Source organism: Antechinus flavipes, chromosome 3 (assembly GCF_016432865.1).
Source record: "Antechinus flavipes isolate AdamAnt ecotype Samford, QLD, Australia chromosome 3, AdamAnt_v2, whole genome shotgun sequence".
Taxonomy (NCBI): domain Eukaryota; kingdom Metazoa; phylum Chordata; class Mammalia; order Dasyuromorphia; family Dasyuridae; genus Antechinus; species Antechinus flavipes.
This window is the reverse complement of record NC_067400.1, coordinates 580,048,588-580,065,790: the sequence shown is the minus strand read 5'-3', so window position 1 is coordinate 580,065,790 and position 17,203 is coordinate 580,048,588. Positions and strand designations below refer to the sequence as shown.

Here is a 17,203-nt window from a genome sequence, read left to right as displayed (position 1 = left end):
CTGTAGATATTCCAGTGGCGAAAGGAAACGTTCCATAAGCATCTCTGAAAGATGATAGCAAATAAAAGTACAGTTATCCCTCCACATTCGTAGTTCTAGTTGTTTGCAGGTTGGCCATTGATAATTAAATGGGAATTTTTGGAGATCTGCCGCAAGAAAATTGTAGACAATATGCATATATAAAGAAAACTAAAAGCATTTATAATAAATTATAGATGCATAAATATTGCATGTTATTCATCTATTTTATCACTACCCATAAGCATACGTGTGTGTGTGTGTGTGTGTGTGTGTGTGTGTATTATTAACAGTTACCATCCAGACTGTTTCAGGCCGCCTCTTCCCCTTCCCAGGGCAGTGATCCTAGTGGTGAGCCTCTGCTAGGAGAAAGCAATCAGGAAGAAAGTGCTGCAGAGATCCTGAATAGTGTGTGAGCTTCTGTGGAGAAGCTGTAATTTTTTAAGGGTGCATTGCGTTGTTTACTTGTCTTGTGTGTAAACATTTTTTAAATGATCACAATTATTAAAAATAAAGATTACTCACATATTCACAAAAATAGTTATTCACATTCAAAGGGGTCTTGAACCCCCTAAGCCCTGCAAATTCTGGGACAACTGTATTTTATCTATACTCAGTGTATAACACTCCTTTTGCTCTCCCCCCTCAACCCTCCTCCCTATACATTGATCCAGTAATTAAATGTGTCATTGGTTCTGTAGGTTAATTTTTTTTGCCATTAGATAATTTAAGAATATATATATATATATTTTTTTAATAAGAGCACATTTAAAGCCACTTTCAAAGAAAAATAATTTGGGTCCCTGGGAAGAATGCTCATTTCCTGCCCACCAGCCTTTCGGATCTTTTTTTGTGTCCTTGCCAGCAGGAGCCCCAGAACAAAGGCATGTCGAGGGTAAAAAAGCGTGCCCAAGATGTGGTACTCTGCTATGACCCCCCTTCTTACCTGTTTTGTAGGTAATTCTTATATCTGACATTTGCATGGTGCTTTTAGGCTGGCACAGCTGACAAGGCCGATGTCAGAATTTCTCAGGGTTATAAGAATCTCAGTTTCAAAATAGCATGGTAGCATTTTGAATCTCAGGCCATGTTTCTGTGGGCTCAGCTTTTACCCCCGCTCCTGAGAAGAATATTTTCTGTTTAGTCTAAGTATCTGTTAGAAATGCTCAGGTTCACCACACCCAGACCAGGGAACCGAGTCTCCTTCTGAGCCTCCAGTGGACGACCTTTTTTTTAACTGTTTACTCTTCCTTTGCATATTTTATCTGTAAGAGCTGCTCACTACAGGGTGCTTTGGTTTTGTCAGAGCCTCCATCGGTTTCTTCCCTTTGCCCCCCTCACATTGCTACCATCGTAAGCCCCATGGTTAAGAATGCTTCATGGAGTAACGTCAGTTATTGATCCCCTAAGAAAACTTTGTTTCTTAATTAGAACCAGATAGGGCAGTGTGAGCAATGAATATCTCTCTCACATTTAATAACTAATTATTGTATTAGGACCAAGGTTTTCCCCTTTTCTACTTCCTCATCTAGAAACCAATCAGTGTGGGAAATTTCTGTTAAAGATTCAAGCCAAGCTCTAATCAGGCAGTAAACGAAATTCTAAGTTTAGGCTAAGAGATGTATTCTTTCTCCCTGTGTTTGCTCAGAGAGGTCTGGGCACAGGTGGAATCTTCCTGTTATGAGATGATATGGAAATTGATGTCTCTTTGACCAATATTTGAGTGACCTAAGTCAGGTACCCCAAGACCTTCATTTTAATCTAGCCCACACCTGCTTTGGGGTTAACCAGTCCCTCAGGAATCCCTCCTTTACAACTGTGACCCCTTCACCACTAGGGGTCTTTGGTCTAAGATGGCCAAGTAACCATTCTGTAATACTAATCTGCTGACCTTATTAATCAAGTGATTAAATTATTCAGAAAAAATTTGCTCAGGCTTTTCCCTTTTAGAGATTTTTAGCCTCTGATCTGGATTACTTGGATAACTCTTCTTTAGGTAATAACAGACTGCCCAAACAGGATTCCCTGTAGATGTTCCACTGGCAAAAGGAAATGTTCCTTCAAGTATCCTCTGGTACATGAGATGAGCTTCTGAACAGCACTTTGTAGCGCATAGTCCTGTATTTGGGAATGCCTGCAGATTTAATTTAAAGGGAATTCAGGTGTAGCAGATTCTTTGGATAGTGAAGGCAAGAACTTGTGATCAGCATGGTCCAGAGCAGTGGCCTGGAATGGCCTCTCCCCACCTTCACCTCCTGCTTCCTCAGGTTTCCTTCAAGTCTGGGTGAGACTCTGCCTTCTGCAAGAAGGCCTCTCCTGGTCCTCCTTCATGCCAGTGTCTTTCTTGTGAGATTACTCCAGTTTATCCTGTATGTATCTTATTCATCAATAGATATTTGCATGTTGTCCTCTTCTTTACATTGAGAGTTGCCTGGAATTTAGTAGGTGCTTAATAAGTGATTGTTAACTGATTTTGGGTTTGCAAAGAATCCATAAGGTATGGTAGAAGAAGGAAGTATTTGGATTAATTAATCTCTTTACTAGAAAATTACAGTATTTGTACTGTAGGAGCATTTTTAATTGTTTTTTGTTTTTGTGCAAAACACTTCCATAAAAGTGATGCTGTGATAGAAAACATAGATCTTTCCCTCTTAAAAAAAAAGAAAATAGCTTGTTAATTGTTAATGAAGTAAAATATACTAATGAATGAATAAATGAAAAACCTAACTGAACTCCCACTATATGCCAAGAATTGTTTTGAACCCTGAGAATACAAGCCCAAGAGTGACAAGCTTCTGTTTTCTGTGAGCTCACATTCTACCAAGAGGAAGCCATGCACACAGTAGGGCCCTGTGGCCGGAGAGCAGGCAGACCGCCAGCTGGAAGCTCTTCCATCCCTTTGTTTACCAGCCCATGGGGAGCAAGAAGGCAGAGGCCTCCTTCCGTGGGGGCCCTCCCTTCCTGTCCCTCCCCACCAGGGCAGGCTCTACTGGCCACCAAGAAGGGTGAGGAGGAGGAGGAGGAACATGGCCGGCTCCTCCTCCCCAGCCTCCATCCAGGCTCCTCATCAAGGGCTTTTGGTGGCAGTCCCTGCTCGGACTGAGCCTCGGGCCTAGTGTGCTGCTGGTGCTGGGGTCACAGGAAGACAGCTTCTCTCAGCCAGCAGATGGACCTGAGGAGAAGGCTAAGGAAACCATGAATATATATTTTATTCTGCACTCAGCGAAGTGATTAATCAGAAGTCAGAAACCAGGACTTCTATTCAAACTAAAATTTAAAAAATAGTACAGATTTAGTTGCCAGGAAAACTATTAAAGAGGGACAGGACTTTATCAAAAGGATGATTGTATTAGTATGATTACATTAAAGGTTAATCTTATCAGTAACTGTTTTTTCTGTGAGCAAAAGATGATACAAGGGAAAGGAAGGAAGCCTAAGTTTTTCCCTTCCAGCTGATCAGAGATGCTAAGACTCTCCTTCTCAGGAGAGGTTCCCCCTCCCTAGGCAGAAGGAGTAAACTAGGTGGTGGAAAGGAGATTTGGGGGTTGGAGCCCACAAGATGCTCACATTGTTAAGGGCCCATCCATTTTCTTTATTTTGGCTCACTCTGGCACCCATATATTCACTTGAAGACCCAGCCACACTATTTTCTTAATCTGTTTTTTGTTTTCGCATCTTCATTTTGGAATATATTCCTCTGGTCTTCAAGTTTCTCTTATGCCAGAGAATAAAAAGGAAAAAGGAAAAATGATCTCGAAATACCAGCTACCACACTGGCCTCCCCACGTAGGCAAAGAAGGGAGGGGGACATTGCTCTTTCTGTAGTCAAGCTGGGTTGTTTTAATTGCAGAGCACTGAGTTTCTGACTTCTTTGTTTCCTTACCTCCTTCTTCCCTTCCTTCCCTCTCTCCTTCCTCCCTTCCTTCTTTCCTTCCTTCCTTCCTTCCTTCTTTCCTTCCTTCCTTCCTTCTTCTCTTCCTTCCTTCCTCTCTCTCTCCCTCCTTCCCTCTCTTCTTTCCTTCCTTCCTTCCTTCCTTTCTCCCTTCTTCCCTCCCTTCCTTTCTTTCTTCCTTCCTTCCTCCTTTCTTTCTTTATTCCTTCCTTTCCTTCTTTCTCCTTTCTTTTAATTTATATTGTCATAGCCATGACATATATCATTCTCTTGCCTGTATTTATTTCATTGTGTCTCACTTTATATTAATCTTGCTTTTTTAGATTTAGATCTCAAAGGAAATGAGTGACCATCCTGGCCCTCAATTTCCAGGAGGAAAGAGGTCAGGAGAGGGGAAGAACTACTGTGACACATATGAGGAAATAACTAAGCTGTTAATTTGAACCTAATTCCCTTGATTCCAAATCCATTGCTGTTTACTATCCACTGTCCCTTCCAATCAACATCTAAATTGTCCATGTGTCATTCCACCTTGTTTCTAGTTCTTTGCCAACACAACAAGTGTCACAATGAAGATTTTTCTGTCTTTTATTTCTTAGGGGTATTTTCACTTATCCTAAGTAATTTGTTATTTTTTCTTTGTCTCTTTCTCCCTCCCTCCCTCTTTCTTCCTCTTTCTCTCCCTTCCTCTCTTCCTCTCTTCTTCCTCCCCCGCCTCTTCCTCCTTTCACCCCTGTCTCTCTCTGTGTATCTTCTTTGTCTCTCTGCCTCTGTGTATATCTGCCTCACTGTCTCTCTCTTTTCTTTCACTGTCTCATCACTCTCTCTAATTCTCTGTCTCTTCTTATCTCTCTGACTCTCTCCCCTTTTCTCTCTCTCCTTCTCTCTGTCTCTGTCTCTCTCTTCCCTTCCTTCTTCTCTTTCACTGTCAGATTTGATCCAAATATTGTATCTATTATCATAACTAATAGAAAGGATCTAATTCTCACTTTTTCTGGAAAATAAGATTTTACTGAATGACCTAGGTGATTTATATTGATAGGATACAACTTCTGGGGAAATATAGCAATAATTTTAAGGTCCCCTAATCTTAGAGTGCTTCTGTTCTAACTATCTGTCAATGATTCTAAATTCTTATGGTTTTAGAATCAGTGATCCTGAGGTCCCCCTACTCTTGGAGTGCTATTGTTCTAGCAGTCTGTCTTGTCATTCATTCTAAAGTTTTCTGGCCTTAGGATAGTCCTACAAACATTACTGTCAATAGATAATCTGTGGGTCAGATTACAAATTCCTGAGACAATAGTGAATAGATCACCCCTCAAACCTACCTGTAAGCTCTGGTCTAACTGTCCTATAAATTTGTCTTCTTGCTCTTGGTTCTTTGCTAAATTCTTTTGGAACTAAGCCAGCTTCAATTGGCCTTACAATTACAATGAACTTTGCCCCTTGACTTGGATATGGGTTCAAGTCTTCAAATTCTTTTGAGAGACCTTGTGATACTGCTCTGTGACCCCCCCAACCTTTTGGGGTCCTTTTAGAACCTCAGCAATATGAGGGGGTTTAAGTGATGCCATTCTTCTTTTAGGGGACATGTCTTTGGCAGAGGGTCCTCCGAGAAATGTACTAAGAAGTTGACTTGAGTGGACCCTTGGCCAGTCCTTCAGATCTAAGTTGTGAAAGGTGAAGAAGACCCCAACCAGAACTTTGGTAGATAGGTCATAGAGAGGATCATTAACAGGAGAGAGCCTGAATTACTGTCCCACTACTCTCTGAGGCAAGCCAGGAGGAGCACAGACAGGATTGTCTCCTTAAATGGACCTTTTGTTATCCTTAAGGAGGTCTTTATTACACTGAGGCCTTAGTGAATTCCTTTCATTGACAAAATTATCATGATCTCACAATTACTGTATCCAGTCAGAAGGCTAATTTATGACATCAACCTCTGAAGTTATTTTTTTTCTATAAAATAACTTACTGATACGCCACTAATTGGGTAATTTCTTTAGGAATTTAGCCTGCCTTATGACACCTTCCCCTTTGTTAATTGAGATCTGCTAGGAAATTTAGCCTATCATCTTTTCCTTTGTTAATCACTAAAACTCCCTTTTAAATATTAGCCCCCTGTCAGCAGTGTGATTAAAATCTTTGCCTCTTGATTTGGAGATGGTCTAAGGCTACAGATTCTTTGGAGACACCTTGGGACACCAAATGAGACCCCAATATATTTTTGGGATTCAACCCTCACTTCCCAACAGATGATGATCCATAAAGGGAGAATCCTGAGACCCCATTATATTTTGGGGCTTCAGTGCTTCACCCTCATGCTCCATCATTACTAGGTCCTGAAGATTGTTAAAGAGATTAAAGAAGACACAACCTCTGCTTGGGTGGAACTTAAAAACTGGTATGTTCAGTACCAATTTAAGGCAAAATTAGGTGACTCTCCAAGGTATACGCGTAAAATGGGAGGCCTATTGGAGAAACTTGACAAATTAGCAACTCAGTAATCCCATTGGTTGGGGGGGGGGGCAAGGGTGTTAATTGTGAGAGTTTAAAACGATATCAGTGTAAATAGTTTAATTACCTTTTAGTATAAAAGTGTCTCTTAAAGGTGTAAAAGTGTTTGTGATAGATTTTGTATGCCTTTATTTTATATTTCCAGTGAATTAAAATTCTTTCCATTAAATAGTTGTTTTTTTTTTTTTTAGGAGAGATTTGAAGCACTTTTTACAATCTATGATGACCAAGTTACATTTCAGTTATTTAAAAGCTTTAGAAGAGTCAGAATAAATTTTAGCAAACCTGAAGCAGCAGCAAGAGCACGGATAGAGCTTCATGAGACCGACTTTGATGGGAAGAAGCTGAAACTGTATTTTGCACAGGTATTTCAGGGAGCAGATTGCTTTTCTTTTCTTTTTCTCTGATTTGTAAGAGATATCTTCTGGGGGGAGGGAATGAGCTGGTCTGTAACTCTTACCTTGTGCCAGGAGCACTGCTCAGTGCTTAACAACTGTCACCCCCTCACAACAGCCCTGTGAATGGGCACTTTCCTTACTGCCATGGGAGGTAGAGAGCACTTAACTTCCTCGCTGATGCATTTCTGAGACTGGATTTGAACTTGGGGCTTTCTGACCCCAGTCCCAGCACTCTGTTCACTGCACCAGTAGCTGCCTAAGGTCAGTTATGTGACTTTCAGCGAAGTCCCTTATTCTCCCCTATAGAATGAAGGGGGCAGCAGCCCCAGTGACTCTGAGGTCCCCTAACTCCAGATCTGTGCCCTGAAGAAAGAGGGCAGACCTGCGAGGGCAGAGCCTGGGGGTATTTCCCAGCTCTGCTGCAGACTCACTGTCTGACCTCGAACTAGTCATCCCTGCGGGCCTTCCCGATTTACAAAGGGGAAAGGGCAGACCAGACCGCCCCCCAGTATGTGTATCTAGGAGCCAAGAGATGGAAGCTCAAGCAGTCCCTGCAGCCCCCTAACGATCACCTGTAACACGAGGGCCCCAAGGCCTAGTCCATGCCTCAGTGCAGGAAGGACAATTAGGAATTGCACCCGGAGCTCATCCTTATCTCCATTGGATCCTTCCTTTCCCTTTTAGCTAGAATCTCTTATGAGGAATCCAATGGAAATGCACACCAGATTTAGTTTATAAAGATTCCATCATCCTTCTCCTTTTCTCTCTCATGAATCGAGCGTTTTTAAATTTCTTTCTTTTCATGATAGATGGTTTTTCTGTGGGATTAGAATGTTCTGTGCCCTCCTGAAAATCCTCCTGAGCAGAGGCCTGAGAAAGCTGGCTCAGGGACAGTGTTGGCAGCCATCTCTAAGGTGGAGGTGAAAGCAAAATGGCGGCAGTGCCCTGGCCTGAGGGCTGCAGCCTTCGCTGTTGTTTTGGTGCTGCAGCAGAGTTTTCTATTGTCCTTGCACGGGTCGGGGATGTGTGGGTGTCATGACCTGAATGAGGCTGTCAACAGAAAGCTTGGGAATCCGCTTCCCACTAGGCCGACCTTTGTCCTTTCTCTCCAGGTGCAGATGTCCAGTGACCCGGGAGACAAAGCCTACCTGCTGCCCCCGCAGCCCGCCAAGCAGTTCCTGATCTCCCCGCCCGCCTCCCCTCCTGTGGGCTGGAAGCAGGGGGAAGACGCCATGCCTGTCATAAACTATGACTTACTCTGTGCCGTTTCCAAGCTGGGTCCCGGTAAGGACCCTGCTCCAGCTCGGGCTTGGGGGGACCTTCTTCAGCTACTGGGAGCGCCGGGAGCCATGTGGGAGCCATCGTTGGTCACGCTGTCTGATCTGCCTTCTGTTGGCCTTTCTTGTCTCTTGCCTCCCTCCCCAAACAGAAGAGATGCCAGATGGGATCTGAGGGGGGATGGGGCAGACCCACAGGCAGGTACACCTCCCCCACGTCCAGCCTCAGATACTTGGCGCTGACCAGCCCTGTGACGGGGCACGTCTGCCTGGCAAAAACCAAAAAAGCTCTGAGTCATGGGTGATGTCCATGGCCATGGACTGTCGGTAGGAAAGGGCACCAGCACCACAAGGTGGGACCCGAGGAGCTGGAAGGGCCCCAGCCTGGGGTAAGATCCTTAGTCAGAGAAGAAGTCAGTGGGCTGAAGGAGAGGTGCGGGCAGGAGGCTTCATTGCTTTCCGGCCTTTGGGCTCTGCCCCCGTGCTGTGACAGATAAGCAGAAGATGGCTTGGAATGGGGAAGCTTGGCCAGCCCAGCTTCTTGATTCCCTGTCCAGGACATGGGATAGCCCTTCCTCCCAGCCCCGCTGGCAGTGAGGGAAGCTTCCCAGCCCTGTGAGAGGGTAACCTCCTGTGGGAGCTGAGATGCAGCGGGCCAGCTCAGACAGACGGTAGGCTCAGCCAAATTGCCATTGACCCTTCCAAGCTCAGCTCTGCCAGAACCACCTAGAATTTGGGGAGCTGACTTAGTCTGCAGAGGCTCGAGCCAGCCATCGAGCAGCACAGACCCCCCACATTTCTGTTTCCACGGCTCCCCTACTGCACAGTGTAAAGGGAAAAGCTCTGAAGAAGGGGCAGTTAGCTGGTGTAGTGGGGACAGCGCAGGGCCTGGAGCCAGGAAGACCCCAGAGCAGATGTGACATCGGGAGAATCACTTTGCCCCATTTGCCTTAATCCACCCAAGAAGGAAATGGCAAGTGTTCCAGTACCTTTGCCAAGAAAACCATGTAGACGTGTGGTCCACAGAGTCACCAGGGTCAGGCAGGAAGAAACCTGGCCAGCTGGGGGACCTGGTTTCTTCATCTGGCAGGAGACTGGTCTGGATTAGGGGGCTTTCGGGCCTCCCAATAAAGACCCATACCGGCTCACATTTTATGATTCTCTTGTTGAATTGTCCATGAACTACTCCATGTAAATTCAGTGACATGAAACAGCATAAAGTAGGGAGCTGACCAGTAGCCCTTCTTCCTTACTAGCCCAGGGCCTCAAAACACTTAAATGTAAATGCTCTGAACTTTAACCATTCTGTAATCTTTGGACAGGCCCAATTTTTTATTTTTATTTGTTTTAGCAGCAGTATTTTCTTTTTATTTGAATTTTTTTCCAGAGAAAACATGCATTTTACAGAATCTGTAAACACAAGAATATGTTTACACTATTTTTGAATTCAGCACATTTTGGAATGTTGGAATACTCATCAAACCCAATGTAATATGTAAGAACAGCAAAAGAGAGATAAATACATTAGATTAGGACATTTTAGGGTTAAAAATACTCAGCAGCAGCTTTGAAAAGATGACTTATTAAATCAAGTCATTTCACTTGGTCATTTTATTGCTACAGCAAAATAAGGCCATTTTATTATTTTAACACCTTTTATTTAATAACACTGATTGTCTTATTCTGCTCATCCATTGTAGTTTTCATGTGGATAAAACATTTAAAGATGTTTTGGAGCACATTTTGTTGTGCTGTGATCATAGTGAGAAAATAGAAAATAAATTTCTATGACATCAGGCCTACTTTTCCATTTTAATCATCAGAGAAATCTTGATACTTCTAAAGAAAAAAATTTACAGACACCACAAATATTTTTAAAATTGGGAGTATTCATTTTTGATGTCTTTAGGAATATATGTGAATACTGAATCAATGAATTACATGTCAAAAACTGTGTCATATCTGTAAATGCAGTACATTCTCAGAAATTTCAGCATTTTAATGGCTATCACAAATATCATACAGTTGACTCAAAGCTTTGTGTTTATGTGTATACATTTGACAAAAACGTTTAATCGATGCATGAAAACTCTTTTTTTTTAATTAATCTTTAGTTACATATTTTAGTTTTTGCCCTATATTTCCTCCTGTATCTCTACTCCCACCGAGCTATCCGTTATAACAGTGACGAAAAAACAAACAAACAAAAAAAAGAAAAAAGATAAAAACTTAAACATTGGAGGGGTAAAATCTTTCAGTAAAACCAATCAGTACCAAAAGAAGCTGACATTTGCAGTATTCTCTGCCCTAAAAAGGAATGGATGAAAGTCCCCTCTTGAGTTCTCTGGGGCCAACCTTATTTTGTGTAGTTTTGCAACCTTCATTTTCCGTTGGCTTTTGGTGGTTCTTTCTGTTCATGTCATTGGAGTTGTTTGTGTATTATGTTCTTGACTCTGCTGACTTTGTTTTGCAGCAGCTTGCGTGTGACTATCCGTGCTTCTCTCTAGTCATCATGTGTGTTGTTTCTTACAGCACAGGGTTCATATCCAGCCACATTCAGTGGTTATCCATTTTGTCTCCTTCTCTGCGCCCAAAAGTACAGCTCCAAATATTTTGGTGTATGCAAAAAGGTCCAGTTAAATGATCTGTGTCCCCAGCAGCTGTGTTTCTTGATCTTCACATTTTATCATTTTTTTATTTTTAAAAACCCTTTAAACAACCAGACGATTGCCATATAAAAGAGGCTTTCCCCTACGTCTTCTACAAAATGAAGGCATCCTTCATTTCTGTCCCTTTTGTTGTTAAACTAATCCTACCTAGCTTATCTGAAAACTGTTTTATACCAAGATTATTGTAGTTTTTATTATACCCAGAGTTCTTTTCCTCCTCCTTCCAGGCATCAAGCAAGTACCTTTGAAATGCCTTTGAAAGAGGCATTTTTACAGGTTGATTTAATTCTTTTCCTTGCACAAAAAAAGCTCCTTTTTTTCTGCCCCTTTGAGCACAAGACTGCTGTGCTTGAAAAAGTGTTATTTAAAGTGCCAGGATTCATATGGAGAAGGCTGACATTGGAAAAGATGACATCGATCCTCCAAAATCCAGTGTCTAGTGAGATTACGAAGATTCATAAATATCTTCAGGATCCTAGAGGGGGTCGTCAGGCAGCTTGATATTAAAAGGACTGATTTAATTCCATGATTTTCACTGCTGCTCCTCTCTTAAGCATATTTTGTGAAACAGTCTTCAGGAACCTGTTGCCCCATTCTTAACTTTTCATTTCTTCTGTAGGAGAGAAATATGAGCTTCACGCAGGGACCGAGTCTACTCCAAGTGTGGTGGTTCATGTCTGTGAAAGTGAGACTGAAGAGGAAGAAGAAATGAAAAATCCCAAACAGAAAATTGCCCCGACCCGGCGTCCAGAAGCACCTCCAACAGTTCGCAGCGAGCCACCAGCCTTTGGCTGTGCACTATAAGGGCGGCCGATCTGAGCAGTGACCTCCCGTGGCTTAGTGACGAAGGGAGGGTTTCTGCACCTGCGACTGGTGTGGGTCAGGAGGGTGCGAGGGGCTGGAGATGCCGTGGCTTCCACAGTCCTGTCCTGCTCTGAGAGCCACGTATGTTATACATAGTACAGGTAACAGCAGATTTACTAGTGGTTGTCTTTCATGTTCAGAATTTTAGGTGAGATTCTAAAAAGCACTTTACTTTGAAGAATAGTACCCCAATGTAGCATCTCTGACATATTTTAATTGTGGGAAATTAGGCAGTTGGTTTTATTTTTTCCAGCAATGTTAACTTCTCTAATATGTAGCATGGGGTACCAAAAACTGGAACTATATTCACCCAGTACAGTACCATTTTATGGATTTAAAGATATAGTCTCTAGTTTAACAGTTCAGCGTGGGTATTTTTGTACTGGTATACTAGCTTCTAACAAATATATTGATCAAATGTTAAATGCTATTCAGTATATACTAACATTTTGCACGGCTAGAAATCTAATATCTAGGAGAATGGCCCATTTCAAAGTATTTTTTCCTTCAACTTTTTGGAAAGAAGTGTCAAATTCACATTTAATGAATGAATTTGACATCTTTCCATGTGCATATTGTCATTCTTTAACCTTAACAGAGTCTGGAGGAAAGAGAGCCCCAGGCCCTCCTTCCCAATGTACAAGCCCTTGGGGGGCCCGCTCCCTGGTGGCCCCTTTCAGAGCGGGACACCTGCCAGTAGGCACGATTGACTGTGGGGTCAGATGGCTAATCATGGATGGCCACCTGCACCTAACTGTGTTCCTGTCTGACATATTTTCTATTGTATTAACCACTGGTCCTCGAGACTGTTCGTTGTTGTGTGTTTGCTCATGTCTGCCTATAGTCCAGAGAAAAGGAGATGATTGATGTTCTGAAGGTGGTTTACAATCTGAAAACAAGTTCACATACTCTCCATTTTCTGTCTCTGAGCATGATGGGGAGAAGAGAAATCAGCTGACTCTTCACCTGTGCATCAGGGATGGAGCCTTGTGTTCGTTTGTGCACAACGTGGCTTCTCCATCGTGCCCAGAATCCTCCTAAGAGGGAGCCTCTCTGAGCGTGCTCCCCAGATGTTCTGGCACCTGTGCTAATGATAGTGAGATAGGTTTTGGTGGGCTTCTATTTCACTGCAAGGTTTTGTTTTTTGATCTCTCACGTGTCCCTGGTCCTTCCACATTCTGAAATGTTTATTAAACATGTGTGCACACACACACATATTCATGTATGTACTTCTGGAATTGATCATTATTAAATTCCAATGTAAATTTGGTGGAACTATGTGATTAATTAGCAACTTTTTGGATTCTGATCAGCATTTGGCAGTTTATTTGGCAACCAGTTAATGAAGTCACTTTATAAATCTGAATTCAGAAAAGTTCCAGTTACTGCTCTTACTCACTAGACACCAGTTTAGAGCTGCAAAATGAGTCTTCTAAGGAAGGAAACAACATGTATTTTAAATCTGCTTAAGATTATTTTCAGATTCCGCACTAGTAGCCATAATTATCATAATTTTCCCAATATCCCCAATCCATGTAATCAATACAATTGTTGCTTTAGTTTTCATTCCACCTTGTCCCTCACCTGCCAGTTTTAATATGTCCTATCAATGAGATATGAGAAATTTTGTATCTGTGCAGTCCCAGCTGCCCACTTTTCCTCCTTTTTTGAGAATGTTAGATGAGTCACATACATACACACACACACACACACACACAAACAAACAAATGAATTCTTTTTAAACAAACTACCAGCAAAGTATTGAAGGAAGGAATCATCATGATCTACACTTGGAGAGGACATTGAATCCAGAATCCAGAGGCTGGAACCCAGTCCTGTCACAGAGATCCCTTGTGTCTCCTGAAGATGGCATTCCTCGTCTGTAAAATGAAAAGCTTTCTGAGGTCCCTCCCAGTGCCAGTGTTCTATGTTTTTTGTGAGGGTGGCACATTGACAATTCCAGGGCATATTTTTCACGAAGCGAATGTTTTAAATAAAAATTATCCATGCCTTTCAGTTTCTCACTTTTGGAATCACTTTGTAACTTCTGCCTTTGGGGCAATTATGCATCCTGGTCACATAACTCTTGAAAAATGAGGAACTCTCCTATGCACCACTTAATATTTTTTAACTAAATTCCTTCAACATTTTTGCTATCGAAATTGTATTATTGTAAATCAAATTAACGTTTGTACCCAAGTCTGAGTAACTTTAATGACCATGTTTTCTTTGGAGTTTATAATCTCTATAGCTTAGAGAATTCTGGGAAAGAAAACAGTGCCTTGTGAGGAAAGGAGAGAAGGAAAGTGATTGGTTTTAATACAGAAATTGGAGTGACCAAGAAGGAAGCTACCCTTCCTGCCCCCTTTTGTTCATTCACGGGTGGCAGGTGCCGTTGAGGAGGGCAGAAGCCACCCAGGGCTTCTGAGAAAGGAAAAATGACCTCAAAATTGTGGGTGTTGAAGGAGTGTTTTCAAGGAGACAATGTCGAGGTCTCCTGGCCCAGAGGCTTTATGTCCCTTTGTCCTCCAGAGATCTGCTTTGGCTCCTCTGTGGGTGGGCTCATGCCAGCTGTGCCATGGAGGCCTCTGAACAGCTGCTTCTCACCAAACACACACTGCCAAAAAGCGCAGCACGAAATTACCCGATTTTCTTCCAAAGAACCCTTGAAATCCTCCCTGAATAAAGCTGCACAAGAGGAAAAAATGAAGCCTGACGCTCTTGAGACCACTTGGTGCCATGGAAGCCATTGAGTCCTTGGCACAGGGTGCATCAAAGAGGGCACGGTCTGCCCTGTCATGGGCCACAGTGCTTTTGACTCACGAGCTAGCTTTCCAGTTTGGTTCAGTCCTGTGGAATTTAAGGGGCTCGCTTATCCTCTCCAGAGTCAGCCATACCAGCAGTATGTATTGGTCTTTGTAATGAGATTTTAAGATAACTATTATGCTTAAAATCTGTATCTAATGTGATAAAATAAGACCCTGAAACCATGTGGAAGTCTCTCCAGAGCCCAACTTACAGCTTTGTGCTTTGGAGGGGAGGGAGGGAGGGGAATGATCAATGGGAATCATGATAGATAATAAAGCAAGGATCCCTTTGGGACCAAGTATGGGGGGCTGCCCAGCATCCCTTGGCCTTCTTAGATTGTGGCTTTAGTCGGAAGGTACGCACTAGTGTACAAAAGCAATAGGAAATCTGAAATCCAAAGCGATCTCCTGGTGCTATTGTTCACTTTAGCTTTTCTGTTTTCTCGAGAGTTGTGCACCTTATGTTGTGTGACATGAATTAAACTTCTGTGAACCGCTTTATTTTCCCTGCTTTGTATAGTCCCATCTGCTGGGAGCACATGTTGCATTTAATTTTCTAGTACTGAAAATCCAAATTTATATTGGCTATAATAAGGGAAGAGAGGGGAGATCTGGCCAGCTATTTGCTTCTTATCTAGACCTATCTGTGTAATAATAAACATTCACCAAGCAGTCAATGAATGATTGAAAATAAGACTCAGATTTGGCCCATTGTTTAGATACGTTGACTCAATAGCATAATTTCCTTTCTGCCATATTGTTTGCAATGAATTAGGCATTTTCTGTAAATGCCATTGTTTTGCTTATTGAAGACATGTTTTAGATGCCCAGGAGACCTTTTATAACCAGCATAGGTTAAAGCCAACTGGAAGAGAGTAATCACTAGACTTAGTGATCAAAAAAGTACTGGAACTTATGTTGCTCAGAGTAGAAACTATCCCCCAGGATTGGGAATGCCCTTCCTCCTGAGCGAAGGATCCTTGGGTGATAAAAACCATGACTTTCCTGACTCCCTGCTGACTTAGTCCCCTGGAATTTGAGCTCTTCTGGGCCCGTATCTCTCCTTCTGAAATCAAATGAGCTAATATTTATAAAGCTTAGCACAGTTCCTGACACACAGTAGGCACTATATAAATGCTTATTTCCCCATCCTTCTCCCTTTCTTGAAGTAGAATCCTGTTCCCAGTGAGTTCTTGTGCTCCTTGAAGGCTCTTTTCTTAAATGTACATCCTCATTATAATGAAAGGCCTGCCTGTTCACATAGTGGGGGGTCTTCCCTATTGTTTGACTCATTGAAAGCTTCTGATAGCCATGATTTGGGAATGAGACAAGGATTAGATAAAGGCAGTCATCTTGTCATTGGTGTGCCATATGATTTCTCTCTTACTCTTCCTGTAGTTTTTCAAAACCAGAAAGAGTATTTACAGGATTTACTGATGTCCATTTCCACTGCTCATCCTGTCCTAAGATAGTCCCTGCAAAAAGAGAGTTCTCTTTAGACTGTTTTGCCCAACCTCTGCTTCGTTTCCCTACACATGACCACCCCAATCTCTAACTTTGTGTGTTGAGTAATTGTTTTCCCTGATTACGGCTTTGAGCTTGTGTTCTGTTTTAGAGGCCCTCCTTCCCTTTAGGGTCCTGGGAGATATGTTGTGTGTCATTAACTTTAAAAGACCAGTCAGTAATCTGTACACACTGTCTACATTTTAGTGTCCTTGAGGTGATGGTCTTAATTGTAGTTAGTCTTGTGTGTTATTAACAATTATTGAGCATACTATGCTGCAAGGACAGTTAATGTACCTTGTGCTGTAAAGATAGCAAAAGCAGAATGTAATTCTTTTGGAAGCTTCATGATTCCTGCTAAGAAATTATTTGTTTTTCAAAACTGTAAGAAATAAACTTAATTTTTTAAAAATAACATAGTGAGTTGTTCTTTGTGTGGCAATTTCATTCTGTGGTCAGTAATATGTGGGTGATATTGAATTAAGACAGAAAAGCACAGTGTGTGATATGCAGTCCTTTACCTTAACTCCAGGGTTCTGACAAAGTTCAAAGTAGGTAACTCCCTGCTGCACTTATAATAGAATAAGCCTCCCCCCCCCAAAAAAAAAAAAAAAGAGAGTCAGGGGCACATGTAGGTGGAAAACTTTGCCCAAAAATGCAGGCTCCCCCAGTTCTTTCTCTGGAGATGGACAACACCTTTCATCATAATCCTTCAGAATCATGGTATTGCTGTTACTGTATACAGTGTTTTCCAGGTTCTGCTGATTTCATTTTATATCAGTTCATGTAAATCTTTCCAGGTTTTTCTGAAATCCGTTTGCTTATCATTTCTCAGAGAACAGTAGTACTACTTCACAATCATATACTCCAACTTGTTCAGCCATTTCTCAATTGATGATTTCCAGTTCTTTGCCACCACTGTTGTCCTAAGAATGAAATGGGATCGTGTATATGAAGTATTATAAATATGAATCTGATGATTATGGTGATGGTGTCGGTTGCTTCAATTCCAGAATTGTCGACTCTCAATGAAGTGGTATTTTTACATCTTGAAGTGAAACATGACCAAAGGCACAAATCTTGGCAGGAACCTTAGACCTGAGATCATAGAATATAGAATTGGAAGGAACTGCAGTAATCATCTGGTTCAACCCATCCATTTTACAGATGGGGAAACTGAGGTCCACAAAAGTGGGACAATTTCCTAGAGTTACTTAGTTCATTTATGTACAAGGTAGCATTTGTGCTGAACTTTGAA

At 42.1% G+C, this 17,203-nt stretch overlaps 1 protein-coding gene across 1 annotated transcript in view; it reads left to right on the top strand.

The window, feature by feature from the left end:
* Positions 1 to 16,360, top strand: part of RCAN3 (RCAN family member 3) — a 34,937-nt gene extending 18,577 nt beyond the window's left edge. The window contains exons 3-5 of the mRNA XM_051988221.1: positions 6,619 to 6,792; positions 7,938 to 8,109; positions 11,391 to 16,360. Of these exons, the coding sequence (XP_051844181.1) occupies positions 6,619 to 6,792; positions 7,938 to 8,109; positions 11,391 to 11,575 (531 nt within the window). The 3' untranslated portion in view covers positions 11,576 to 16,360. The remainder of the gene's footprint in view (positions 1 to 6,618; positions 6,793 to 7,937; positions 8,110 to 11,390) is intronic.
* Positions 16,361 to 17,203: the final 843 nt, after the last annotated feature.